The sequence below is a fragment of the Oryza sativa genome, chromosome 6 (assembly GCF_034140825.1).
Source record: "Oryza sativa Japonica Group chromosome 6, ASM3414082v1".
Lineage (NCBI taxonomy): Eukaryota > Viridiplantae > Streptophyta > Magnoliopsida > Poales > Poaceae > Oryza > Oryza sativa.
In genome coordinates, this window is record NC_089040.1 from 6,079,398 (window position 1) to 6,107,085 (window position 27,688).

The window sequence follows — 27,688 nt, forward strand, 5'->3', positions numbered from 1 at the left end:
TCATGCCACTACTAGTAGAGAGCTCAACACAATGGCATTGGCACTAAACTCCGATGACATCACAAACTCGTGCCACCTTGGACAATGTGCTCATCTTCGATGACATTGTAAACTTGTGCCACCTTGGACAAGAGCTCAGCACTAGGCATTGGTATTGAGATGTTATACCTCAACACAGTGGCGAATATAGAATATAAACTATGAAGATGCGGGTGTAAAAATATAGTATGACTGAAACAACCCAGTGTGATCATAGGTGCTCCATGATAGGTGTGTTGAGCTGCATTAGATAATGCAATAGGATTTTGATAGTATTAGCACTATAATGATCATAGGAAAGGGAATACATATTTCTCGAACAATATTATTACATTAGCTCGTTAATTTCGAACCACCAGCTACAAACTTTCAAGAAAAAAAATGTATTCATGCTTGTCCGTATCACATGAGAAGCGTTACTCCCTCCGTATTTTAATGTATGACGCTGTTAACTTTTTAACCAACGTTTGATCATTCGTTTTATTCAATTTTTTTTGCAAATATGAAAATAGTTATGTCATGCTTAAAGAATATTTGATGGTGAATCAAGTCACAATAAAATAAATGATAATTATATAAATTTTTTGAATAAGACGAATGGTTAAACGTTGGATAAAAAGTCAACGGCGTCATACATTAAAATATGGAGGTAGTACATTATTAATCCAAATAATAGGCTAAAATTGGATTATTTAGGTGCCAATTAAGCATAGGTAGTTGTTGACTCCTCATCAATCTCCTCAAGAAAAGGGTAATCTGTATAACCAACAACGGGATCCTGTGTATAAAAGGTAGACCTGTCATACCTGTTCAATGGTGCGTCAAGCTCAAACCTCCTCGGCAAGTCAGGGTTAGCCAAGAAGAGCCTCCCGTAGGCGACGAGATCGGCATAGCCATCAGCCACCACCTTGTTCCCTTCCTCCCGGTCATACCCGCCAGCAGCGATGAAAGTGCCATTGAACTGCTTCCTGAATGGCAGGAGACCATGGGTGATCTTCCTCCGTCCTTCGACGATGGCCATTCCTGGCTCCACCATGTGGCAGTAGAGAAAGCCTGGGTGCTTGTTGAGTTGCTGCACCATGTATGAGCCGAGAGCTACCGGGTTGGAGTCGAAGCAGTCCATGTAGTTGTCGAATGGCGATAATCTGATTCCAACACGGTGCGCTCCCACCTCGGCGACGACGGCATCGATCACCTCGACGGCGAAGCGGCACCGGTTCTCGAGGTTGCCACCGTACTCGTCGGTGCGGTCGTTGGCGCTGTCCTTCATGAACTGGTCGAGGAGGTAGCCGTGCGCGCCATGGATCTCCACGCCGTCGAACCCCGACTCGATGGCGTTCCGCGCGGCTCGCCTGAAGTCGTCGACGATCTGAGGGATCTCGTCTGTCCGGAGCCGCCGGGGCTTGGAGTACACCATGCCTGAATCGTCCGGTGTGATCTGCTTATCGGTGCTCGAGATCGGCGCCTGTCCATTTGGCTGGAAATCTGTCGATTTCATTTCGAAATTTAATTAATCAACCAACGAGCACAATTTGCAATGACCTTTGAAAAAAAATCAACCAACCACCAGCAAGTGGACGAACCTGTGGTGGAGACCCTGCCGACGTGCCATATCTGTAGGAAGAAGAGGGCGCCCTTGCGGTGGACGGCGTCGACGATGGGTTTCCACGCTTCGATCTGCTGCTGCGTGTAGATGCCGGGGGTGTCCGGGTAGCCCTGCGCGGTGGGGGAGATGACAGTGGCCTCCGCGATGAGGAGTCCGCCGTTGGTGGCGCGCTGCGAGTAGTACACCGCGGCGTGCGGCTGCGGCACGTGGCCGTAGGAGCGGCACCGCGTCAGCGGCGCGAGCACCACCCGGTGGGACAGCTCCAGCTGCCCCATCTTGTACGGCGTCAGCAGCGGGATCGCCTCTTTCGCAGGTGCGTGCACCATCTTGGCCTGGAGTGCGCACGCGATTTCGTCAGGTATAGACTGGTAGCCGCTTTTCTGTTCCCAACTGCTTCAGTTAGTGCAACAAACCAAGAAAAAGAAAATCTAACAAATGTATGGGCATTCACCTCACGAGCGCACACGAGGTAACGACGGCCTGGATTCCTATCCGTGCGTGAGGTTTTGATTGCCACAGGAAAACGGCAGCAACACTTCAACACCGGCGGCGAAGACGCCATGGATGTTTGGAGGGAGAGTAGAGAGGAAGGTTGGGGAAAGAAGACGACAGTGCGTGTGGTTTGGGGATGGATGTGCTGGCCCTCTCTATCACCAACACAAGATCCTGGTACTAGAAAAGATGTACTAGTTATTGGGGCGGAGCTAGCACCAAAACTAAGGTGGTGCACTACCATTGAAAACCTATAAAACTTCAATCGAATACTGTGCATTTCAGTGTTTTAAAGTGAGAAATCTTGGCTTTAGGGGAGTTCCTGTGCATCAGATTAGCTGAACGTGGCTGACTAGTACTATACCACCAACACGCATGACGGGGACAGCGCGTGTGGTTTGGGGATGGATATACTGCCACTCTATCCCCACCAGCTATTAGGACAGGTGTGGGTCCAGTTGACATGACTATACTTAGGCCGTGTTTAGTTTCAAAGTTTTCCTTTAAATTTCTAACTTTTTCATCAGATCAAAACTTTCCTAAATACATAAACTTCCAACTTTTCCGTCACACCGTTTCAATTTCAACCAAACTTTCAATTTTGGCGTGAACTAAACACAGTCTTACAAAGGTTACAAAGGCCGTGTTTATACCTTTGTCACATCGAAGATACGGACACATAGAAGTATTAAACGTAGTCTAATAACAAAAAAAAATACATAATCCGTCTATAAACTGCAGCACCATATTGTTAAATATATAGCAATTAGGCTTAAAAGATTCGTATCGCAATTTACACGCAATCTGTGTAATTAGTTTTTATTTTTATCTATATTTAATACTTTATACATGCATTCAAACATTTGATATGACAGGGTGAAAAAACTTGCCAGAAGATCTAATCAGGCCTAAAGAATACGGAACACAGAAAATGAATGAACGGTTGCAATAGATATGGACTGGTAGATGTATGCACGAATCTCCAAGTTGAGAAAATTCCATATGTACCCTTGAAACTTCACCCAATCCCTTCTATTCTCCTGAGATTTGTTTATTTTCTTTCATATCCCTAAGTTTCAATTTGGATCCCTTCTATACCCCTTTCATCAGTTGACTATTATTTGACCGTTAAATTTCTATCATAAAGTTCATTTTTCTTTTTGGTATCAAGAAAATATAAATTTATGAAGTATATTGATAAAGTGTATACTGATATGAATTAGGAGCCATACTGCTCCAAACACCAAAGTAGACAAGCAGCTCTTTTTACGACATATGTGGCAAAAAGAATTTATTTCATAATTTAATTTGACAGTTCGTGTATAACACCATTGTTATTCATGCTTGGCGCCCTTTAGGAAATGACACAGGTAGATGGAAGTGATAATTTCTTTTTAAGTTTTGAATCGATTTATGGTATAGAGTTAACATAATTTGTTTATGGCGTTGATCGGTCAACTAAATTTTAGCGGTACACATAGATACGCTGGGGAGGAGGGAAGGAGGGTTGGGGAGGAGAGGGATGCCAGGAAGGAGGGATAGAGTGTAGGGGAGAAGAGGGGTGCTAATAGAAGAGGGCTGCCAAGTAGGGAGGAGGGACGACATGGATGAGGTCCGTACGTCAACAGGGAAGAGAGAGCCGCAGGTGGGGATGGAGCGCGCATGCGGCGGGGCAAGCGATCGGAATCAGAACCGAGAACCGAGATGGATAGGGAGAGTTGGGCGGACTAATATTTTGTTGGAAGCAGATTTTATTTTTTAAATAGGCAAAGATTGATCCTTTAAAAAAACTTGTTTTGAAAAAACATCATGATAAAAACTAATTACAGAAATAGGCATCTGCTTTAGCACCAACCTCAATGACACTGAGCTATAGCCTGGGACGAACCCAAGGGGTGCCGGGTATGCACTACCCAAAAATTTTGAAAAAAAAACACTAGGGTGTGGCGTGGAATCATGGCAAGGATGGTAGCGAGAAAGCATTAAAATAGAATCCCCTCGATGAATAGAGCACAATGGTGATCACAGTTTGTCCGGAGGTCAAATCAGGATAAGAAGAAAGGACTGAAGGAAGAACCAAGAAGAAGAATGGCTAGGTAGCTTAGGGCATGATGGCTTTCGTTGGATGGTATCACTAGGAGTTCACCTTACTAATTCATTGTGCATCCACGATGTCGTGCAGCTGTGCGCATTAAAATAACCGATCAGATCAAGAGTGGACTGAAACTCGATGGTAATAAGAAGATGAACCTTTAGAGACTATACAACTATCTTAACTGACAACGGGTTGCGGCAAGGGACGAAGCATGAGTGGACTGCTTTTTCTTCCCCTGAATTTTACAGATTTTTCACGAATTCTGAACCACAGTTTGATTATTTTTTTGAAAAATTAAATCAAAATTTGCCAAAATTTTGCTACCAAACCTTGATGTTTTCTTTTTAAAAGATAGAGGGGAGTGATCCCTAATAGACACACTCAACGTGAATTTCCTTAGTCCTCCACTACCTGCAATGTCTCGGCACTAGTAAGTTTGGAGTTGAGCTCTTATTCAAGGTGGTACAAATTTGCCAGGAACCAAAGTACCACTGCCACTGACATTGACCTCTTTATTGCTAAAAATAGTGTGCATTCCCTCTTTTACAGCAAAGCAAGGCTAGTGCAGTGGTGGAGGTCTTCAGTCCCAAGTCCATGGTTTGCTTCCGTGATCCTTCATACTTGCTTTTTTTTTTCCATTTCACTCAACACTTTTTAATTAGTAGAGTGCTCAGGGCCAATGATATTGATGCTAAACTCTGATGACATGGTATACTCGTGCCACCACTAGTAGATAGCTCAACACAATGGCATTGGCACTAAACTCCGATGACATGATAAACTCGTGCCACCTTGGACAATGTGCTCATCTTCAATGACATTGTAAACTTGTGCCGTCTTAGACAAGAGCTCAAAGCTAAGCATTGGTATTGAGATGTTATAGCTCAACGCAGTGGCGAATCTAGCATATAAGTTAAGAAGATGCTGGTGTAAAAATATAGTATGACTGAAACAACCCGGTGTGATCATGGGTGCTCTGTGATAGGTGTGTCGAGCTACATACTCTAACACAGTAGGATTAGCACTATAATGATGATAGGAAAAGGAATACATCGATTTTTTTAAAAGTAATATGATTTTAATGGAAAATCGCAAAACTATAGATCAGTTTGATGAAATCGCAAGTTTAGCACCCTATCGAACAATCACGGTTCGATAGGGGTACCTATCGAACAACTACAACTACAGTTCGACAGGTACATGTCGAACTGTTTTAGTTCGACAGGGTAGTTCGTCCAAAAACAAATAAAAAAGTACATGAACAGTATCACTACAGTGCTAGACAGGGACATATCGAACTGCCAAAGTTCGAGAGGGGTTGCGTGAACAGCGCGCTATAGTGATGCTACAGTGCTCGCAGGCACATATCGAACTGCCTAGGTTCGATAGGGTATTGTGAACAGCGTGCTACAGTGATTTTTCCTTTTTTAATTTTTTTTAATCACCTGTCGAACTGCCGCAGGTACCCTATCGAATTGTAGTTGTTCGATAGGTATCCTGTCGAACCACGGTTGTTCGATAGGGTGCTAAACTTGCGATTTCATCTAACCGACCTAGACTTTTACGATTTTCCATTAAAATCGTATTATTTTCAAAAAAAAAATTCGAATACATCTTTCTCGAACAATATCAATATTACATTAGCTCATTAATCTCGAATCAACAGCTACAAACTTACAACAAAAAAATGTATTCATGCTTGTCCGTATCACATGATAAGTGTTACATTATTAATCCAAATAATAGGCTAAAATTGGATTATTTAGGTGACAATTAAGCATAAGTAGTTCTTGACTCCTCATCAATCTCCTCAAGAAAAGGGTAATCTGTATAGCCAACAACGGGATCCTGTGTATAAAAGGTAGACCTGTCATACCTGTTCAATGGTGCGTCAAGCTCAAACCTCCTCGGCAAGTCAGGGTTAGCCAAGAAGAGCCTCCCATAGGCGACGAGATCGGCATAGCCATCAGCCACCACCTTGTTCCCTTCCTCCCGGTCATACCCGCCAGCAGCGATGAAAGTGCCATTGAACTGCTTCCTGAATGGTAGGAGGCCATGGGCGATCTTCCTTCGTCCTTCGATTATGGCCATTCTTGGCTCCACCATGTGGCAGTAGAGAAACCCTGGGTGCTTGTTGAGTTGCTGCACCATGTATGAGCCGAGAGCCACCGGGTCGGAGTCGAAGCAGTCCATGAAGTCGACGAACGGCGATAATCTGATTCCGACACGGTGAGCTCCCACCTCGGCGACGACGGCGTCGATCACCTCGACGGCGAAGCGGCACCGGTTCTCGAGGCTGCCACCGTACTCGTCGGTGCGGTCGTTGGCGCTGTCCTTCATGAACTGCTCCAGGAGGTAGCCGTGCGCGCCATGAATCTCCACGCCGTCGAACCCCGCCTCGATGGCGTTCCGCGCGGCTCGCCTGAAGTCGTCGATGATCTGAGGGATCTCATCCGTCCGGAGCCGCCGGGGCTTGGAGTACACCATGCCTGAATCGTCCGGTGTGATCTGCTTGTCGGTGCTTGAGATCGGCGCCTGTCCATTCGGCTGGAAATCTGTCGATTTCATTTGGAAATTTAATCAATCAAAGAGCACAATGACCTTTGATTCTTCGAATCAATCAGTAACCAAGTAGTAACAACTAGCAAGTAAATAATCTGGCAGATGGACGAACCTGTGGTGGAGACCCTGCCGACGTGCCATATCTGCAGGAAGAAGAGGGCGCCCTTGCGGTGGACGGCGTCGACGATGGGCTTCCACGCCTCGATCTGCTGCTGCGTGTAGATGCCGGGGGTCTCCGGGTAGCCCTGCGCGGTGGGGGAGATGTCGGTGGCCTCCGCGATGAGGAGGCCGCCCCTGGTCGCCCGCTGCGAGTAGTACACCGCCGCGTGCGGCTGCGGCACGTTGCCGTAGGAGCGGCACCGCGTGAGCGGCGCGAGCACCACACGGTGGGAGAGCTCCAGCTGCCCCATCTTGTACGGCGTCAGCAGCGGGATCGCCGCCGCAGCTGCCACTTTCGCCGGTGCGTGCACCATCTTTGGCTTAGGAGTAGCTTTGGTTCTTCTCGATCGAAATTGCTCTGCTTCTCTCTCTGTTTCTTGCTGCTGCTGCTCTGCTCTGCTCTGTTCTTTGTTGCTCTACTTCCATTTTTGTTGGTGCCTGCCTCTACTTATAGGTGTTGGTGGTCGCCGAGACGCCAAGTGTTCCCAACTGCTGTTGTCACCCTCTCCGTCATCACAACTTGTCGTTAGAAAAAAGGTTTCCATTTGTTCCCGTGGGAACAGATTCATTGCATGTGGCCGTTTTTTAGTTCGCGTACTCCTGTGGTTCTGATCAAGACATCGAGGTAGCAGGAGTTTGGTGCCGAGGACGGTGCCAATCAACGCGATGGTGTGTTTGGTGTGTACGTTTGATTCTGAATTCAAACATGACCCTATTTGTTTATGGTTCCGATTTCCATTGCTTGTTCTAGTGCGTGTGGATTCCCGGAGTGCTTTGAGTAAATAAACAACTTGTTTGTAGTTACTCTGTATACTACTACTAGTATTTTACGTTTCAATACTGACGCGGTTGACAATGCCAGGTATTTATAAAATTTAAAACAACCAAGTTGAGATAAGTAGGAGTATGATTTTAAAGGAACACTCTATATCTTTCGAATTGCATGTTACTGTAGTATTTTGTGGTTAAATTTATCATGTGCCCGCCAAGGATAAAGTGAAATGTTTAGCTCTTAAAACATAAAGTTCGAAATACGTAGGATTCTCAAACACTACAAACAGACCAAACATAAACAGAATAAGGCGAATTCTGGTAAGTCAACAAAAGGGGATTGTTGCATCGAAAGAAAGCGACGCGAACGTTGGGCCGCACGCGTGCTTACGTCCTGCGACGTCATTGCAAACGACAGCACGTTAGAAATCAGTGGCTACGCGTTTGATACTAGGCCCTATTTAAATTTCAACTTTTTTTTTCTTCAAACTTTCAACTTTTCCGTCACATCGAACTTTCCTACACGTACAAATGTCAAATTTTTTTGTTATATCGTTCCAATTTCTTCAAACTTCTAATTTTAGCGTGGAACTAAACACAGCCTAGACACCTTGATACTAAGATTAAAAATATAATTAAAAAAACTTAAATTCTAAGCATGAATCTAGATATCCCTAGTATTTTTATTTCTTTGAGACGGAGGAAGTAATAACTTTTAGAGGAAGGCTGCCGATGGATGCAGTGCGGTCTAAAACGCACGAAGGCTAGCCGGCAGGGGGCGATGGTGCAGTGGACCCACATGTCGGCAGAGGTTGGACTGTGGTGGAGCATCGGGGCGAGTGGCGGGTGAAAACCCAACCCGGCCTCAGCTGGGCCGGCAATGATGACGCTCAAAGCGTCATTCCCCTCCTAAGGGCATTGCCGTGCCGTCTCATCCCTCATGTGTGGATGCCGGGCAAAAGCAAAGTCTTAGTTCTCTTTGGGACCTTGACGGACGGCGGCGGCAGTGTTTTCCGTTGCTTCTCTCCTTAGAGATGTCGTTTAGGTATCCCCTAGCCAAAACCCCAAACCAATTGGTGCAAGCTCCCTCTAGATTTCATCCTCTTGTAGCGGCATCCTAGTCTCTACAAGTTGGCCACGTTGGAGGGCCTAGGGGGGAGAGGTGTTCTATTATTCTCTCTCACCCTCTCTCCCTTACTCCTAAAGACTTGGATAGATAAGGGCTTTGTGTTGATTGTAAGGGTTGGGTTTTGGGTGATCTCGGCCGTGTTTCTTTGTTGACCTAGCGGTAGCCGGTCACGCTTAGCGACGACCGGTCCAATGCTAGCCTTCTCCTTGTTCTATGTGTTGGCACTGTCGATGTATGGGTGTGATGGTATACTTTTTTTTTCTTTTTCCTGGTTACGACCTTCTAGGTTTGTAATCTTATAATTTTTCTTCTGCTCTATCAATATAACTTCGCACCGTCTTATGTGAGTCGTTCCAGAAAAAAAAAACTTTTAGGGCCCCTTTGAAACGCATAGGAAAAACACAGGAATAGAAAAAACGTAGGAATTGAAGTGGCATGTTTTCCTAATCCTACAGGAATGGAAAACACAGGATGAAGAGGGTCCCTTTGATAGCACCATAGGAAACAAACAAAGCAAAAGATAGTTTCCAAGAGGTTGAATCTCTTGCTTATTTTCCTATGAAATTGAGCTATAGGAATGCAATCCTAAGAAAAATTTCATATACTTTCCTATGAATCAAAGGGTTTGATAGGAAAAAATCCTTAGGAAATTAAATCCTCCAAAATTCCTATGCAAATCCTCCAATTCAAAGGGGCCCTTAGAGGAAAATCGAATACCTGTACATAGCTACCAGGTACATCATTGACAGCAATTGACGACAATTGTCATCAATCCCAGGCTAGCAATAATCTTCAGTTCTTGCAGCCTGCTAGATCATGCAGCTGCTCTGACCAGGCTGCTTATGGCGCACCGCCGCGTTCACCTTGATCCGGTGCATCTCCACATGATCCCACCTCTGCAACGAGGCGTACATGTTGGACAGGCCATAGGCAGCGCCGTCGTCCAGGTCCAGCTCCGATATCCGGTCCGCCACCCACTCGCCCACCCTGACGCCGTCCTCCTCCGACGCCGACGACAAGCGGCGGGCGTGAAGCAGGAGACACCCGAGAATCTTGGCGTTCGGCCTGACGGGCATCGCCCGCACGACGCGCACGGCGTCGCCGAGGAGTCCGGCGCGGCAGAGGAGGTCGACCATGCAGCCGTAGTGCTCCTCCCGGGGCTCGACGCCATGGACCGGCACCATCTCGGCGAAGAACCTCCGGCCCTCCGCTACCAGGCCGGAGTGGCTGCACGCCGACAGGAGCGCCACGAACGTCACCCCGTCGGGCCGGATGATCCCGCGGCACGTTCGACTCCTCCCGACCATGTCGTGGAACGCCCTGACGGCGTCCTCGCCGCGGCCGTTCATGCCTAGCCCCGCGATCACCGTGTTCCAGCAGAAGAGGTTGGGGCCGTCGGGCATGGTGGCGAAGACGTCGAGCGCGCGGTCCACGCTCCCGCACTTGAAGTACATGTCGATGAGGGCGTTGCTTAGCACGGCGTCGATCCTTGTCCCGAGCTGACGGATGTAGTGATGGACTCGCCGGCCAAAGGCAAAGTCCCCTGCCTGCGTGCACGCGGTCACCACGGTGGCTATGGTGACCGTGGTGGGCATCATGAGCGTCTGTTGCTGCACTGTCTGTCGCATCAACCGGCGGAACATGGCGATGGCGGTAGCGGGGTCACCTCGGCGCAAATACCCGGCCATCATCGTGTTCCATGTGACAACGTCCGGCGACGGGGAAGAGGAGAAAGAGCAGCCCATACAATCGAAAAGCTCCTGCGCAGCGTCCATTCTCCCGGCCTTGCAGTACCCATCGATCATCGTGTTCCACGACACGACATTGCTCGCCGTCGCCCCGAGGCTCGCCTCGAACACCTCCCTGGCGGAGCCGAGGTCGCCGGCCTTGCAGTAACACGTAACCATGGTGTTCCACGAGGCGGGGGTCCTGTCCGGCATCCGCTCGAACAGCTCCCGTGCGTCGGCCATCCTCCGGGACGCGACGAGCGCGGCCAGCATGGCGTTGAACGCGACCGCATCCCTGCGAGGCATTTCGTCGAACAGCCTCCGGGCGGGATCCAGGAGGCCGCGCCTGGCGTAGCGGGTGAGCAGTGCGGTGGCCAGCACCGCATCGCCGGCGAGGCCCAGCTTGCAGGCGAGGCAGTGGAGGGCCTGCTCCTCGCGGCGGCCGGGGGCATCCGCCACCGCGCGGATGAGGGCCGCGCGGGCGTTCGGGAGCACCCGAAGCTGCATCAGATCAGATAGGCGGCGCCTGTGAACAACTCGTTGCTCCTCCGAACGGCTGCTCCTCGGCGCCCCGAGCGCTGATGGTGGTGGCCTTCCTCCCAACGTGGTCTCCGTCCATGGGGGTGGGTGCTCGTGTGGCCGTGCCTCACCGGCTCACCCGTAGAGCTCGGCTTTAGCAGCAGACAATGCCGCGGGGTGGGCTCGTCGGGGTGGAGCTCCACCGCCGGCCGCCGGGTGCCCGGGTGTAGGGAGAGGAATGAGATCCCCTCCTCAGGTCAGGTGACTTTACAGCATATGGTTCATGTAAAGATGGCTACTATACGTCAGTGACTCAAAGTTATCATGTGACTTAATATACTTTAATTTTGTGCTGTCGGTATAATTCACGTATCAGTGCGACAGCTACAAATTACATAAAGTTACTGCACAAAGTTAAGGGACTTGTTTCTGAGAAGGGGATATAAGAAGATTTTTCTTTTGGGCACATAGAAGATTTGGAGGTGAAGAAAGTGGAAATGGGAAGGGTTAATTGGACCATACCATTATAAATAAATTTGCTCTTTTTTAAAATATCATTAGTCCCTTCGTTTCAGGTTATAAGACTTTCTAGCATTACCCATATTCATATAGATGTTAGTAAATCTAGGCATACATATATATCTAGATTTATTAACATATATATGAATGTGGCAATGCTAGAAAGTCTTGTAATATGAAACGGAGGAAGTACTGTTTATCTAACCGATATCATATCATCATCTACATCGGCATCCACATCCACCAAATAGCTATACCAATATCCTTGGACGGATTCAAAGTGAAGCGGATTACATAATATCATATCCGTTTTCATCTCTGAAGCGATTGGTTGAAACGATACAGGTAGTAAATTTTATTTTTACTTTTAAATATAAGTAACATAATTGTATTAATCCAATACAACACGCAATGTCATACAACAATTTGTTATTCCCCATCGTTTCAAAAGAAAACCAACCCTTTTGGCCTCTCACCAAAAGCAAAACCAAGTTATTCCCTTCATCTCACAATATTACTACCTAATATATAATTGGATATTTTCTAGTACAATGATATATTAGGTGGCAAAATTTTAAAACAGAACAGTATACTACTTATAACTGTCGTAGTGGTCGCCGTTGCCATCGCGACCGAACGCGATTTGAATCAGTTGGAGAGCAGGAGGCGGCGCACGTCCCCGTTCGGGGGTTTGGCCAGCTGGCGGCAGCAACAGATGGGGTAATATTGTCCCGGCTTGCAGTACGTGGTATACGGGTACACGTAGCCCCTCTTCTGGCAGTACTCCGGGCATGTCACCGAATCACATGGCACGATCGCATGGCACCAATCATCTGTGCACAAATATTCGATTAAGGGTCAGAACGTTTGGTTGAAAAAACCGATAATAAATATACAAAGAAAAAAAATTCGATAAATTTTGATAGGAATACAAACACAAAACACAGTAAGATTTAAACAGAAATATAAGTACAAGATAAAAAAAATACATAAATAATCTTTTGAATATAATAGACCACCAGAAAGACGAGGGAATCAGAAAAAAGAAACAGAATCAAAGATATGTCCCAACAAGTTGAAGTTCTTGCTAATTTTCCACTAAAATTCTTATAGAATTATCTATTTTATAGGAATTTTAAAGAAGTAGATAGATTCAATCCTTTTCAAAGGTCTTTCTAAGAATTTTTTATACAATTGAAATCATCCAAGTTTCCTTTTTTTTTTTGACAATCAAAGGGAGGCTCAATGTATGAATTAAATTTTGGAAGATATTGTGTGTCAGAATCATTTATATAGCATGAAACACCATATTTTGTTATACTTTTCAGATGACACCAAAAATATATGGCTCATATAACACAAAACACCGGGTTAAAAAAATATTTCACAATTATTTGCCAATGCAATTCTTCACATGATAAATAACAGTATTTATATGTATACTGTGTCCAAAGTTCTTCAAATTTGACTGTCTATATATAAAAAATAACATCTATTTATGAACGGATGGAGAATTGAGTTATACGTATTGATACTTTTGTAAATTAAGATGGCAGAAACTCTTTTATAATTACCTTGTGCAGCACATGAATAGACCATGGCCATGAGTAAAAGAGACGCCAAAAACATGACCCTGTTAGTGTCCTTGATGTTGAGAAACGCCATGATAGACAGATATGGCCAGGATATTGGAAATTCAAAAAGGCTGGCTGAATCTCTCTTGTGTTCTAAGCTTTTCACTTGCTCTTCTATTGCAATTTGGAATTGCTGCTACATTGCTCAGCAGAGCAGTTTATATAGAGAGGAAAAGGCCATCAACAATAGAATTAAATTCGATCTATCCTAATCTTTGCTTTTATTGACCTCTTAAACCTATATTTGAATGGCATTAATTTGTTGCTAATTAACAAATCAATATTTTGGCTTCTTGGGCCGACCATTGCATTCCTAGGCCTGCAAGCTTGTAATGGGCCTACACAAAGAGGACCTGGAACCATCTGTTGGAATAAGTTCACTCAGTGACCCTCAAAAGTGATCGAAATCTAATCCGTGACCCTAAACTACAAAACGGGATATCTCGACCCCCAAACTCTTAAAACCGGTGCAATTTGACTCCCTTGGTGGTTTTGGAGGGCGGTTTTGCTGACGTGGCGCTTACGTGGCGGTATTGACCGGGTCTCCTTTACACGTGGCGTTTAGATGGCGTTTAGGTGGCATTTAGAATTAAAAATATCTGTGGGACCCATTTATCATTGACATGCAAAAGAATTGCACCGGTTTTAAGAGTTTGGGGGTCGAGATATCTGGTTTTGTAGTTTAGGGTCATGGATTATATTTCGATCACTTTTGAGTTTTGAGGGTCACTAAGTGAACTTATTCCCCATCTGTTTGACAAGTTAGGTAATGTTTGGTTTGAGGGATATCCTAAATAGAAGATGGCAATTCAGTACATACTTTCCTCTTTTTTTAATATAGCGCAGTAGGAGCCTCTCCTGCTGTTTAATCGTCAAAAAAAAAATAGAAGATGGCAATTCAGTTTTTTTAGTGTGTTTGGTTGGTGAGTGACGCCATGATGGCCTACAAAGGGAATATCCCATAAAGATGTTGGATGAGCGTATTCGGCCAAATTGGTCGGACGAGGATATCCACCTTGTTAATCTTAATCTTGATCATTAGTAATTGATTAGCAATAATTAATGCATTGTATTGTTAATTAGTAATTAACTTTGTCGAAATTAGGGTTAATTAGACCGAATTAGTCTATTTTGTTTTTAATTAGTATAGATTATGACTATATTAGTGATAATTATTATATTTTTAGTATTAATTAATATATCATTGTTTTCCTTCTACTCCTTCTCATTCATCCCTTTCCTTGTCCTTCATTCAACCAAGCAAGAAATTGAATAACCATATCTCACTCAACCAAAAAACAAAACAGAACCACCGTATCATTACTTTGCCATGCACCAAACGCACATTAAGTGCTAATTTGGAACAAACAATATTTGAAGGATTTGATTCCCATGGAAATTTTTCGGTAATCATGAAATATTATCTTTCCCATTTCCTTGCAAAAAGAATATATATGATCACTATAATCGAGCACAGTACAGATCTGACATCACATTACAGTTTTTTTATTATTTCGTGCTGTTTCAGAAAAAGAAACTATAGTCGAGTATATTGTTGTAACAGATCTATCGCGCCGCGCCGTTGTCTCTTCATCGTCGGACACGTACGATGAAATAATCTTGAGAATCATTTGGAGAGCAGGAGGCGGCGCACGTCCCCGTTGCTCTGCTTGTGGCAGCAACAGCTGGACACAGACTCACCTGGCTTGCAGTACGCCCGCGCGTTCTTCCCGCATAGCTGCGGGCACGTTATGTTGTTGCATGGCTCAGTCGGCTCACAGTAGTCCTCTGCATGAACTGATACACATATTCAATTAAAACTTGTTGAAACCAATATGTATGTTTAAAAAGCTTTTTGCTCCAAGATTTATATGTTCTTTTCCTACTGAAAACAAGTGTACAAAGCCCAACCAATTGATGAGTGAGTGTTATTACCATCATTAGAAAGTATTAAGTTACTGTCCATATGCATATCTTTATCATTACTTTCCTACTATACAGATATATAAACTGCTAACAATGGTTAAAACTGTTTTTCTTAAAATATGTTAATGTAATTGATTTTCACGACAAACCATAATACTATCGAATATGTATTTGTACACAATGGTTTAGAGCTTGACCCGATTTTTTTATATATAATAATTAATAACCCCGTAATTAAATATCTGGTAATTGCGTGCAAGTAATTAGCAAAGTAGGATGGACGTTGTTTTTGTTAGCGTCCAGATGTGGACGCTATTCTCTAGAGCGTGTAGGTCTGAACGCTATTCTCTAGATCGTGCAGGTCTGAACGTTATTGTGAACAGCGTCCACCATACGGGTGCAGTCGAACCGTGCCAAACCGGCCCAAACATATCCACCTAAAACCAATCGGCGCCGAAATAACTGCCGTTCTCTAGCGACCGCATCCTGGCCTCCTCGGCAATCCCTCATCGCCACCGGCGGGCAGCAAAGGCGGCGCAGTATTCGTCACCAATCGCACGCGACTAGCTGACAACACGCCTTGCCACGAAGGACTCCATCAGCATCGCCTTTGCTTGTGCGGCTGACCAGCTGTGCCGCCGGCAGCTAGCACACACTAGAGATTCATCACGCGAGTACGTATTCAATTTCATCTCCATTGATCATATTGTTGAACATATATTTGCATTAAATTTCTTCCAATCACAAGTTTTCCCTCGTACGTGCTTGACTTTTCGCAGCCTACGGAGATCGGCCTCTCCATGTGGATGAGGTAGTGGAATCATTTGTTTTCTTTCAAATTGTCTCATTACCCTATTGGGATAATGGAACTCCACTACCCAGCCTTCATCTTTGCAATTGAAAGAAATCCAATATTTTCTAGAGCTGATTGGTAAAGTGGGTGGTAAGGAATTCCATGGTGATGATGCCATATATTCATGGAACCACTAGGCTGTATGCATGAAAACATAGAACAATTACTTAAGGAGATTAACATGAATAGATGAGAAAAAAAACAGATTTCAACAGGTACGGCAAACTGAAAAAATACCCAGATTTTCTTCAATGGTAGATATTTAGTGCTGGCCATGAGGCACCATAGTAAATCATGAACTGATCACGCTATCAGCATTTTTTTATAAGCTGTAATCAATGTGAATTGCTGAGAATTTATATTACCAATGCAAAGATATGGTGAATGTAAAAATGTAATGAGCAATTCAGTATTTTGGAAACAACTCCCATGACAAATCTAATATAACTAATTATGTATTTCTTTAATCCACATTATCACAACAATCAAGCATACTAACAAGATGGACATATATAGGATGGTATAATCACACATGTATTACGGAAAGAACTGACTATGCATGCAAACAAACGGCACTTACACTACACGTGGAGGCGTACGGCGGAGGAGACCACCTGGGAACGGGATGTGTGGGCAAGTGGCAGTGCCGGCGAACCACCACAAGCGTCTGAGGCAGGCGGCGTTGGTGGACGGGCGGGCGTCGCCCTCGCGCGTGGAGGAGAGCAGCGGCAGCGGAGCTGCCGAGAACGAGGGCTGCGACGGCCGGCACCTTCGTGCGATTGGACGCGCAGCGGTGGCGGATGGATGGGCGACGTTGTTCCGCGCATGGAGGACTTTCCAGGCAGTGGCGTCGCCAAGAACGGTTCCTCTTCCCGTTTTTCTTTTTTTTTTCCCTTTTTCATTTTGCTTATGTTCGTACTGGGACCGCCGGACCGACCTAGGCGACCGGTCATATGCTGGACGTAGTTAGCCAGAGCGTCCAGCTCTGGACGATTTTACAAACAGCGTCCACATCTGGACGCTTTATTCTTCAGCGTCCATCCTATTATTAAAAATCCCAACTTTGATTTACCAGATATTTAATTATGGGGTTATTAATTATTATATTAAAAAATTCGGGAGCTTGACTACATGCATTCTACAATAACATCTATTCTCAGAAAGAAAGAGTAGCCCTTGTGTATATGCTTTTATAAAGATGATAATAAAATGCTTATAATTACCTTGTGCACAACACAAATAAATCATAGCCACGACTACAAAAATGGCCAACAACATAGCCCTTTTTACACCCTTGACACTTAGAAACTCCATGATCGAGATATGTGGCTAGGGATATTGGAAATTAAAAAGGCTAGCAAGCTATAGCTATTCCTTAACTGATTCTACTCTCTTTGCTCTTATACTGCGATGGAACTGTTGTTGCAGTGGTAAACAGTGTAGCTTATATATAGAGAGAGAGAGGGGAAGCGGCCGTCAGTAATCAAACCAAATCAAATCTATGAGATCTCTTCAAAAATACAATCCATGCAAATCTTGCTTTTTATTGACCTCTCAAAAAAAATCTCACATTTGAATGCCATTAATTTGATACTAATAAAAAAAGATTCTAGTCTCTTGGGCCAATTCCAAAATAAAACAATTTCTACCTATGAATCTGAAAAAGCTGTTCAAATTCATACGTAAAAATAGTTTCATTTTGTTCATATTCGTATTTAGAAATAACTTTATTTAGGATCCATTTGCGTTTACTTGGCACTTTTAACCAAAATTTAAATAAAATATTGCCAAATTCATTAAAAATAATTAAAATTTGAAAATTTCGGCCAAAATAATATCATTTCGGGGAGTCTGATAGAACGAAAATTTCCTGCGTGCAACTGACTTCTTACTTTTCAGTGTTTATGGGGTTTTGCTGCCCAGTGGGCATGGTAGAGGCGTAGAGCTAGACTGCTAGAGCATAGAGCATAGAGTTAATCTCCAATTGTGGCTAGAGAAGGAGTATTTTGATATGTGGATCATAGCTAAAGAAAGTGCGTTGAAGGATACCCGTGACAGTGAGACAAAGCGACTGCATATATACAAAAATCAACACACGCCACGAACATGCGCAGTACAATTAATCCCTCGATCGTTTATTTCAACCGAATGACCCATACAAATACACCACACGCAACGCAACACAATTAGACATATAGTATATATTGCAATTAATAACTTACAATATTATCAAAGCACAATGATGTTCTGATATCGAACCAGAACTCCCAGAAGGTGGCATGCAGAAGAAGAAGAAGATCGACGTAGGCTAGCAGCCGCACCATGGCCGGCGGCGACCAACCCAACATCTCGGTGGCGGCGGCCGGCGGCCGGCGGCGGAGAGGGGTGGGCGGGGGCCGGGTCAGTCGTCGCGGCAGGCGGAGCTCTTGGGCTTGACGATGAACTTCATCTGGCCCATGGTGCAGTGGATGCCGCCGCGCTCGCCGCAGACGAAGTAGTGGGGCTTGCGCTTCCGGAGGACGAACTCGTAGCCCGACCCGGCGCCCTGCATCACGTTGGCCACCAGCTTCGCCGCCTTGAGGTTGCACGACTGGTAGTCCGCCGCGTTCCGCATCATGTACACGCTGTGCGCGTGCGTCGTCGCGTTCGGCGGGTCGTACATGAACACTGCCAGTGCCACCCCCCATACCATTGTTCATATATATATACTTATTAATTTCACCAACATTTTTTTTTAAAAAAAATATTAGACTCAATCAAGGTTCACCGTGTTACTCCATCCCTCCGTTCCAAAATATTAGCATTTATAAGTTGTTTAGCAATAGAAAATAGCCAAATATACTAAGGTTAAGGGAGAAAAAAGTTCTTTTCAGTCATCTCTGGTTAAATTCGGAATTCCTTATATTTTTCCCCATATATCTGATTGGTTAAAATTTGTATGGATTTTTATGTATTCGGATCAGTGTTATAGAAATGGTCATAATACGGTGTAAATTTTAAATCCTAGAAATACTTATATTTTAAAACAGAGCGAGTAAATATCATTGTATAATAATAATTCAAACATGTAAAAGCATTATTTACGGCATACATACTAGTTGTGATGGAGTGTGAGATGCAGGGGCGGAGCTAGTATATATTAGGGGAGTGCCCAGGAACCCGGTTAAGAAAATTTTTTAGCTATACCTCATCTATTTTTATCATGTATGCACCCCCTCAATACAAACTTAGGCACCCACATAAGCTTAAACTCGATCTAAAGTAGAGTAAATTAAGCAACTAGCACCACCCTTCATTTCGCTCTAGCTCCGTCCCTGGTGAGATGTTACGTACCAAGGCTGTCGTTTTGGAAGAAGGGGCCCTTCTTGATGACCCAGTCGGTGTAGTTGTAACCCCACGTCCACCGCGCCGCGTCGCCGACAACGAACCGCTCGGCGCGCGCCGCCGCCGGCACCAGCACCAGCATCGCCAACACCGCTGCCACCACCAGCGTTGCACTGCTAATCCTCCCCTCCATCGATCCCAACGAAATCCTCACTCTAATTAACCAACAAATTCTCTTCAGTCTCCGGCAAAGCTAGCTTAGCTAATTAATTAACTGGATGAATGGATGGAGATGCTTGTGATGAGCAATGACATGGCGATCGAGATCGAGCATGCTGGTATAAATAGGATAGCCAAGCTGCAGGTAGCTTTGGGGACGTAATGATGTCGCAAAGTTGACCCACACCCAGTTTAAACCTGGGCGAAACATCGGGAAATTTAAATTAAAGAAAATTCGTGTGAAACTGATGTGCCATGCCGTGGATTCTGCATCACACGATTTGGTTGGGACGTAATTTTCAGGTAAAGCAGCACTCGATATGGAGCTCGCGTTCTGGATTGGTCATCGATCAAGTGCCCCATTAGCGAGCGTGCTTAGTGGCCTCGTAAAAATTTGGAGACACGGGGGTTGGTGAGCAAACTGACCATTTCACTGGTCTAATCTCTAGTTGCTTCCATTTTGCAGTGGTGTTCAGCCATTAGCTAGGAGCTTAGCTAGCCATGATTTTTTTTTTATTCCCCTCTCGAGTTCCTTTCGTTGATTAGCCAATAGCCACCATGTCAGCATGATTACTGTAGAGGATTAGGGCGGTGATAGGAGATGATTAATTAAGCAGGCGTGTGTGATTAAACGACAGTGTATGTATATACGCCTGCTTCATGATCACGTCATGCTGATATGGACTACGGGAGTCGACAGGAGTGGATTAGTGGATGTTGCGTCGAGTAAGCATCACTTCGATTATTACACTGGTCGATCGATCGTGAATTACTCCACGGTTCTCCGACCACCGTCAAACGCCGGAGCTGTATTAACCGGCAACCACACGTAATTTAAGGTCAGCTTGTGGTCAAGTCTGGCCTAATTTTGTCGGAAAATCGCTTAGCTTAGAATACTTAAATATGCCTAGCTTCTCCTGTGCATTTAGCTTTGGGATGCAGACACAGATTTCGCCTGTAATGCGTGCACGCCGCTGCAACATAAAATCGACCGAAATTCAACGGAAGATCTTGCTTGCAGATGGCTACTAGTATAACTGTTTGCGCACATGCACAGATGCAGCCGATCCATCGATCCCGGTAGTAGTATATGCGTAACAGCGTGTATGCGTCATCGATACCAAAGGGTAGCAGAGCATCATGAGCAGAGGCCTCTGTATTCGAGTGTTGTGGCATGTGAAGGTTCAGACTTCTACTGTGCTGTATTATACAATGCTACTGTTCATAGGTGCCCACTGAGGCACTGACCAAGTGACCAGTAGTCCAGTACGTAGCTTGGAAGACAAGATTAAAAGATGAGCGGCTTAATGATCACGAACTCATGGTGTACATTAATTCGACCGGCCGGCCATTGCGAAAGCTGTGGCAGAGAGTATACGCAAACCACAAGGCTGGGGCTGGGCATTTTCTTTGCTTGAGTGGATCATGTCCTTATGGAGGATGATTGGGATGCAATGAGTGTTTGGGCAGTTGGATTTAACAAATTGAGTGTATATGACTTAAACAGAGTTAAGTCAAATTGATGTCCTAATAATCGAATGTACCTCCACACCAATACTACCATGAATGAAATTTTATAGAAATTTGAACTAAATATGTGAAACAAGCTCATGTCTTCCAAAGGAAGACTACAAAGCGGAAGTTGCCGAAATAGAACAGACACGTGAACTTTCCACCGGAACAGCTATTCTCTTACCGGCGCGTGACGCTCACGCCACCAAGGCACTCACGGGGGAAGGCTAAAACAAAACCAAACAAAAAAAGAAAACAAAGAAAACGTCACAAGGACCAGACCTCAAATGCCAATTGTCATAGGGAAACTAGTACAGATTGCCGTTTCGAAACAAGCGGACGTGGCAGACAAAAGGCAAGGCACCCAAAGAATATCAGAAAAGCAGGTGAGAAAAGCCACGCACAAAAGGTGTCAATTGTCAGGTTGAGCACACAACAGTCCAAGACGAAAGGAAATGTCCATTGGCATGCCTTGCAGCAAAGTCTGAAAAGTGGAAACCGTGCTGTTCAGTTCAATGTCTCGGCTTTAACAGCGTTGATACGCACAATTACTTTTGTAGTAATGCAAAAGAAAAACAAAGGCTATCCTCTCCCCCACTATTTTTTTTCCTTGTATCTAGATAGGGAGTCAGCGTCTTTTGCGTTAGCTGCGCAGACTCCCTTGTTATACCCTGCAAAAAGAAAGCATATCATTTAATCAGTATATATTAACAAAATTAAAGAGTGTAAATGGTGTCGTATCGTATAATTTGGACCTCTTCACGGTTCCAGTATGTATCCCAGATCAAGCTACCAAAAGTTCTGCCGGGGAAAGGAAACTAGGGATCACTTGCTCTCCTACAGGAGAACGAAACAGCCATTAGTACCTTTGCTTGATAAGTGCTGAAAGCCTGGATAAGAAATTAAGGGGGGAAGAAAGGATAAGGATTGGCATTTGAGAATTACTTCATTGTCTTTGTCTGATTTTCCAGAAGGTTGGAACATCCTTGCAAATGCCTTCCGCTCCTGATTCCTTCTGTCGGCAATCTGTAATCATTTGCATATAGTTGGTAACGACGCGCATTTATCAAGATTCTAGGTTCACAAGAATTACAGACTGACCTTCTTCTTTGCAGCAGCTAGCTCTCGTTTAATTCCTCCTAAGGATTATAAAAGATTATTAAATACGCGGTTGCAACATTACAGAAGTGTTGCCAGTGAATATGAAAAATAAGAGATACCATCACTTGGCTCCAACTCCAATGCATGCTTGAAGCTCTCCACTGCCGCATCAATGTCATTGAGTGCAATGTGTGCCTGCAAATGGCATTTATGCCATATGAGTTGCGCAGAAACCAGATGGTAATAATAATACGATATGAGTAGCACATTGCATTGATTAAAATGTCAATAGTTTCACCTTGAGCTAGGTTTAACAAATACTTTCACCTCACACCAGGGTAAAGCAAATTAAGATTCACTTTGCACCAACCCAAGCACCTCTCATCTACTAGGTTTGCAATCTGACAAGCATCTCACTAGCATCAGCATGCCCATATGGACAACTCACCTATAGCTGGGCCATACTTATCAAGATGTGAACAGAGTCAATTTTCAAGTGGTTGGGCTGGTGCAAAATGAAACATATTTCGCTCCACCTGGTGCGAAGTGAAATATTTGTTCACCCTAGTGCAAATTGAAACTAATAATGAGTGCCAGTGCACAATGCAATTTACTCATAAGATCAATATCTAAAAATAAGCAAATGAACTGATAGTCCCAAACAAATGGTAATAGCAATATGATGGTTTAGTGGTTCGATTAACAAAGCTCACAAGCACGCAGACAAATAAATCATAGTTCAGAGAAAAAAAGCATCAGCAAATAGTGAAACCATTACTGCAGGTCAATACCAACCTGTCCTTGTCGAAAAAATGCCTTAGCATTGCCCTCACTTTCACGCAGTGCAAAATCAGCATCCAACAGAGCACCCTTCAAATCTCCCAACTTCAATTTGCATGCCTGAACAAGATTTGAAGGGCAATGTAGGTGAACAACAGAGCACGAATTTGAAGTTTGTGTACGGAGTGAGTAGCAAGCAGGAACAGAAAGACACTGCTCCTGCAGGGTAGGTAAGGATTTTGCAGCGATGAACACAAAGATTTAAGTTTAGATGAGAATACAATAGTACTCTAAAATCATATTAGAACTAATGATAAAGGAATTAAAAGAAAATTTATTCCTCTGCTTTGCAGTTAGTTGTGTATAGGTATTCAAAGATGAACTCAGGAAAACAACCTAGAGCAAAGCAACGGACAATCAGATCATGAGAAAAAGGTAATTGGATATACACGAGCCATGTACATTCTACCTAACTTGCGCCATGCCCATGCACTATTTATTCTACAAACTCTGTTCCAAAAAATATAAGTATTTCTGAGTGTTTTTTAAATGTATCTGGACATCCTTTCGTCCACGTACACTTTGGGAAACACGCAGAATATTTTAGAACAGAGGGAGTAAATGTTTTGCAAGTTGCTATAATCCCATAACCATGTGCGGAAGCAGTGTGGCAGAGGTAACTCATGATAATATAAAATGACAATAACAGTTTCCTTTAAGACAAAACGTTCATCCACAAATAAGTTACTGGAATAGATAATGCAACTTACAGAGCTATTTGTGAGTATAATCGATTTGGTCTTCCGCAGTGCTGAGCTCTTCTCTGCATAAGTGTTATGTGACGTGTTTATGATCAGTATGCATCATGTGACAGAAACAACAAACATTGAACAGTTGTAGTGAGACAGTATAATTGCCTTCATCTATATCTTCTTTCTCCCAGCAAACGTCCAAGTAACGCAGTGCTTTCCTGTACTTTCTCAGAGCTGCCTTGTAATCCTGTTTCTGTAAAGACCAGAAGTACTAACTTCAGCTTCAGGGAAACAGATAATGAAATATTAAATTGTGCCAAAGTAATTAACTAGAATTGTTCAACTGATACAAGCAGGTATTTCATTAAAACAGCAGTAGTTTGGCTACTAAACCATTCAAAAATCAACAGCAGAAGGCTTAAGAAACATGAATCTGTAAATACTAGAACTATCGAAGCTGGTATCGAACAAGTAAGGACTACCATGCACTAACTTAAGCTAAAACCTAAACATTTAATCATGATTAGGATTTGCTGTCGTCACCTGACTTTGCTGATTTGGTTTTATTTAGTAAATGATGCAATATTAATCTAACAGATAAAAATACTTGAAAATTAGCTTGAAGAGGAAATTACCTTGAAATTATTATTCCCAAAAGCCTTAGCAGACTCAACAGCATCCATCCACCATGAAACCTCCATAGGCTTCTCATCAAGATCATTGGGCCAATCAGGATACGTATCACCATCATTGAAGAAGTTCACAACTCCATCATCAGCACCTTCCGGAAGTTCCCCACAATCGACAATTTCAACATCAGAAGTCGGGCGGTCAGCCTCTCCAACAGGAGCATGCTCAACAGAGCGAACCACCCCCATTCCCTTAATTACTCTACCAAAAACTACATGTTTCCCATCTAAATGAGGTGTCCGAGTTGTAGTGATGAAAAACTGAGATCCATTTGTGTTGGGACCAGAATTAGCCATTGATAGCATTCCTTTCCTCTCATGCTTCAAAACAAAATTCTCATCCTCAAACTTCAACCCATAAATTGACTCCCCTCCTGTTCCATCACCAGCAGTTATATCTCCACCTTGTACCATAAAGCCTTTGATAACGCGATGGAAGCAAGATCCCTACAAGAACAACAATTACCGGACATGGTCTCAGAGATTACGGTGAAGATGTGACAACAGTTTTCAGTGAAGTATATGCAGTTGTATCAGGACAAAGTTTCTCATCATCATTTTTAAATCCCAAGTTAACAGAGAGTGGAACTGTCCTCTTTTGGTGTTAAAAGCAAAAGGAATAAAAAGAGCACAGCAAACTAGAAAAGAAACCATCCACTCAATCATATAGAAAATATTACTGTAGTAGATGCATCCATTAGCTCCATGAACAGAAGTTAAAATGAGGTACAAAATGCCAAGCAGCTATTCAAACAAGAACCATGTCAGCATGTTATGTGCTCCTCCTGTAACCACTAAAACTTGTACTAGACTAAATGTCAAACTAATGAAAATATACAGTAAAAATGGCTAGCAAAGAATCTTGGTACAGTACTGGTGACTGTCTCTGATTCTATTCTAAAAGGCTACGAGGCCTTTCTATGCGTACGGAATATTACTTAACGATACGCATACAAAACCCTCTTCATGTCTACCTAATAACAAAACATCCATGCATGTGGCTGGGCCACCTGTCAATATGTAAAACAATGAGGCCTTGTATGTGCTCCATTAAAAAAGGAGCGCCTATATACAGATTGCACAAGGCTAATCGCTAACCTGCACATGGAATATTTTGAGAGTAAAGTGCCACAGAAATTGGTACCCCATATCCAATTTCTGGACTAGTCTACTGCAAAAGAATTGGGGTTACTCGTGTGCAAAAGAACGTTCATGTGATCAAGTCACAAGCCCTTGTCCCAACATATTGTATAAGTCTAATATGTACTACTGCCTTAGTTTACTTCTAATTGTCACAGTTCATTACACTATGCAAATTTTGACCATTAATAACTTTTTCAGTAATTCTGTTTTAATAGACTTCACACCGTTCGATTTGACAAGCAGTTTGAATGAATATATTTGTGTCCTTAGATTTTTCACCGAGCGTAGGTTAATGATGCTATTTAAATATTTCCTCCTTACAAGTTTATTGGAAAGAAAAATAGAGGTGAAAGTTTGGCAAAAGCCAATGGAGCGAGTACATCACTGTCTACTCTTATACATGGACTTAACCATACTGTAATAGCAGATAACGAATCTGCCAAATTTTAACAGGAAAACTGTGACTGTTCCACAGGCATATGACAAACCACAAAAGTTAGCACAGGTGGTACTTGATAGGCTAATATCTGCAAGGTGCAGATAAAAGGAAGCCAAAATGGAGGGGGCCCGTTTTAACAGTCAGAACATGCTGTACCAGCAGTACCAGTGCATAGAGTTCATTTCATATCAAAGGACAATGATTTGACACCACAGCACAAATATTAGCCGGAAAATAAATCGACAGATTCCAAATGGGCCGCATAAGTAAGAACATATCCATACGACAAAAGAAGACCATACAATGGCAGGATGCAGCTGCCCATAAACACGCTAAATGATCATTAGGAAAGCAAATCGGTGGCACAAAGGCCGGCCGAACCTTTTTAATCTCTAAACTAGAACTGATTTGCAGTAGTGTAAACTAACCCAAATGTTTCAGAATGCATGTTTATGAAATCCGCATCAAAATCCTAACAAAGTAACAATCACCAATCGCCCAAATTAAAAAAGAAAAATAAAACAGTTCTCTGTCTCTGATCAGACGCCTAAAAATTTATTGGGAGCGGTGGGCAGTCAATCGCACCAAGACACAAGACATGTGCTAAACATAACAGAATCGAATCATTCATTGCGCGCAGTACTACCGCCCAAATCCAGAGCCTAAGACGCTCCTCCACCCAACGAAACCAATTCGAGTCCCCACTCCCCAACACCCTAAACCTCCACCACGGCAGAAAGCCCCGAAAGGGACTACCCGGACGCCACAAGCATCTCGGCCTCGGCGATGGCTCCAAATCGGCGGTTCCGTACTCACCTTGTAGTGTAGGTGCTTCCCGGTGACGGCGCCGACGCCCTTCTCCCCGGTGCAGAGCGCGCGGAAGTTCTCCGCCGTCCGCGGCACCACCGACGCGTAGAGCTCTATAACGATCCTCCCCTCAATCTCGCCGCCGATGCTGACGTCCATGAAGCACCTCGGGTTCTTCACCTCCACCTCCGCCGCCGCCGCGGAGGCGACAGCTGCTGACTCCGCGCCCTCGCCGCCGCCCTCCATTGCGATCTCGGGCCTCCTCGGGGTCGGGGCTAGGCTAAACCCTAGAAACTAGTGGAGCTTCACGAGGCGAGGCGGCGCGGTGGTGGTGGTGTCCGTCGGTTACCTCGGGGGCCAAACGGCGAAGGCTGCGTTGTGGGTGGGTGCCATCTGGGGTTTTGTGGGGAAATTGGGTTTATAGGGGAGGGCCGTCGGTGAGAGAGAGTGTAGTATATTGTGGATTTGTGGTTTTACCGACATGTGGGCCTCCTCTTTAGGAGTAGTACTCCCGGTATATGATTCGGAATTCAGAAATAAAATTCAGCAAGATAAGAAAATTAATACTATATAAAAATCTACTCCTATATCCACCGGGCAATGAAACAGACGATATAAAATATTGGAATATGCAAAAGTCTTATACCATTAACCTGAAATGGTAGTGGATTTAACCCTTATGTAACCTACTTAATGTTTACAGAGAGCGTAGACATCGAATGCTTTTTTTTTCTCCATCTTATGAATAAGACATGGAGATAATGTACATGTTTAGATGTAACAAGTGACTAGTTGTCTACTTGTCTTTTATTTTTTTCAGCCAAGCTATCATGACTTGTAAAATGACTTCATCTTCCTTATTTTCGGTCAAACTATCTTAAATTTTAAAAT

General features: G+C 44.0%; 5 protein-coding genes across 7 annotated transcripts; all 5 read right to left on the reverse strand.

Annotated features, from left to right (window-relative positions):
* Positions 1-326: 326 nt before the first annotated feature.
* Positions 327-2,289, reverse strand: LOC4340490 (putative 12-oxophytodienoate reductase 2). 2 transcript variants are annotated; one of them, NM_001421394.1, is made up of 3 exons: positions 2,097-2,289; positions 1,623-2,025; positions 327-1,524 (listed from the first exon to the last, which is right to left on the reverse strand). In NM_001421394.1, the coding sequence occupies exons 1-3, from the start codon at positions 2,205-2,207 to the stop codon at positions 743-745; spliced, it is 1,296 nt and encodes a 431-aa protein (NP_001408323.1). In that variant the 5' UTR covers positions 2,208-2,289; the 3' UTR covers positions 327-742. The 2 variants fall into 2 exon arrangements, with proteins under 2 accessions (NP_001408323.1, NP_001408324.1); NM_001421395.1 differs by having other exon boundaries at positions 1,623-1,977; positions 2,097-2,254.
* A 3,510-nt stretch (positions 2,290-5,799) lies between these two features.
* LOC112936094 (12-oxophytodienoate reductase 1) lies at positions 5,800-7,373 on the reverse strand. Its single transcript, NM_001426613.1, has 2 exons — positions 6,907-7,373; positions 5,800-6,787 (listed from the first exon to the last, which is right to left on the reverse strand). Exons 1-2 carry the CDS (start codon positions 7,265-7,267, stop codon positions 6,006-6,008), a joined length of 1,143 nt encoding a protein of 380 aa, NP_001413542.1. The 5' UTR covers positions 7,268-7,373; the 3' UTR covers positions 5,800-6,005.
* Positions 7,374-9,322: 1,949 nt separating this feature from the next.
* On the reverse strand, positions 9,323-11,339 carry LOC4340491 (pentatricopeptide repeat-containing protein At3g29230). Its single transcript, XM_015786538.3, has one exon. It carries the CDS (start codon positions 11,085-11,087, stop codon positions 9,663-9,665), a length of 1,425 nt encoding a protein of 474 aa, XP_015642024.1. The 5' UTR covers positions 11,088-11,339; the 3' UTR covers positions 9,323-9,662.
* A 6,806-nt stretch (positions 11,340-18,145) lies between these two features.
* LOC4340492 (blue copper protein 1b) lies at positions 18,146-19,759 on the reverse strand. Its single transcript, XM_015786226.3, has 2 exons — positions 19,365-19,759; positions 18,146-18,698 (listed from the first exon to the last, which is right to left on the reverse strand). Exons 1-2 carry the CDS (start codon positions 19,546-19,548, stop codon positions 18,433-18,435), a joined length of 450 nt encoding a protein of 149 aa, XP_015641712.1. The 5' UTR covers positions 19,549-19,759; the 3' UTR covers positions 18,146-18,432.
* A 1,770-nt stretch (positions 19,760-21,529) lies between these two features.
* Positions 21,530-27,188, reverse strand: LOC4340493 (peptidyl-prolyl cis-trans isomerase CYP40). 2 transcript variants are annotated; one of them, XM_026026545.2, is made up of 10 exons: positions 26,807-27,188; positions 24,355-24,855; positions 23,885-23,972; positions 23,738-23,790; positions 22,983-23,087; positions 22,307-22,382; positions 22,188-22,225; positions 22,032-22,112; positions 21,842-21,923; positions 21,530-21,757 (listed from the first exon to the last, which is right to left on the reverse strand). In XM_026026545.2, exons 1-9 carry the CDS (start codon positions 27,041-27,043, stop codon positions 21,912-21,914), a joined length of 1,191 nt encoding a protein of 396 aa, XP_025882330.1. In that variant the 5' UTR covers positions 27,044-27,188; the 3' UTR covers positions 21,530-21,757; positions 21,842-21,911. The 2 variants fall into 2 exon arrangements, with proteins under 2 accessions (XP_025882330.1, XP_025882328.1); XM_026026543.2 differs by having other exon boundaries at positions 22,983-23,186.
* Between the last annotated feature and the right edge of the window lie 500 nt (positions 27,189-27,688).

Bases quoted from the DNA above. Each gene is read 5' to 3' on its own strand.
- LOC4340492 (XM_015786226.3), bottom strand. From the start codon at position 19,548: ATGGAGGGGAGGATTAGCAGTGCAACGCTGGTGGTGGCAGCGGTGTTG. The intron at 18,699-19,364 runs GTACGTAACATC...TGGCACTGGCAG, and splicing joins CTTCCAAAACGACAGCCTTG to TGTTCATGTACGACCCGCCG.
- LOC4340491 (XM_015786538.3), bottom strand. From the start codon at position 11,087: ATGCAGCTTCGGGTGCTCCCGAACGCCCGCGCGGCCCTCATCCGCGCG.
- LOC4340493 (XM_026026543.2), bottom strand. From the start codon at position 27,043: ATGGAGGGCGGCGGCGAGGGCGCGGAGTCAGCAGCTGTCGCCTCCGCG. The intron at 23,791-23,884 runs GCAATTATACTG...ACACTTATGCAG, and splicing joins GAAAGAAGATATAGATGAAG to AGAAGAGCTCAGCACTGCGG. The intron at 23,187-23,737 runs GTAAGTTGCATT...CCTACCCTGCAG, and splicing joins TTATACTCACAAATAGCTCT to GAGCAGTGTCTTTCTGTTCC.
- LOC4340490 (NM_001421394.1), bottom strand. From the start codon at position 2,207: ATGGCGTCTTCGCCGCCGGTGTTGAAGTGTTGCTGCCGTTTTCCTGTG. The intron at 2,026-2,096 runs GTGAATGCCCAT...AGTTGGGAACAG, and splicing joins ACCTCGTGTGCGCTCGTGAG to AAAAGCGGCTACCAGTCTAT. The intron at 1,525-1,622 runs GTTCGTCCACTT...TGAAATCGACAG, and splicing joins CGGCAGGGTCTCCACCACAG to ATTTCCAGCCAAATGGACAG.
- LOC112936094 (NM_001426613.1), bottom strand. From the start codon at position 7,267: ATGGTGCACGCACCGGCGAAAGTGGCAGCTGCGGCGGCGATCCCGCTG. The intron at 6,788-6,906 runs GTTCGTCCATCT...TGAAATCGACAG, and splicing joins CGGCAGGGTCTCCACCACAG to ATTTCCAGCCGAATGGACAG.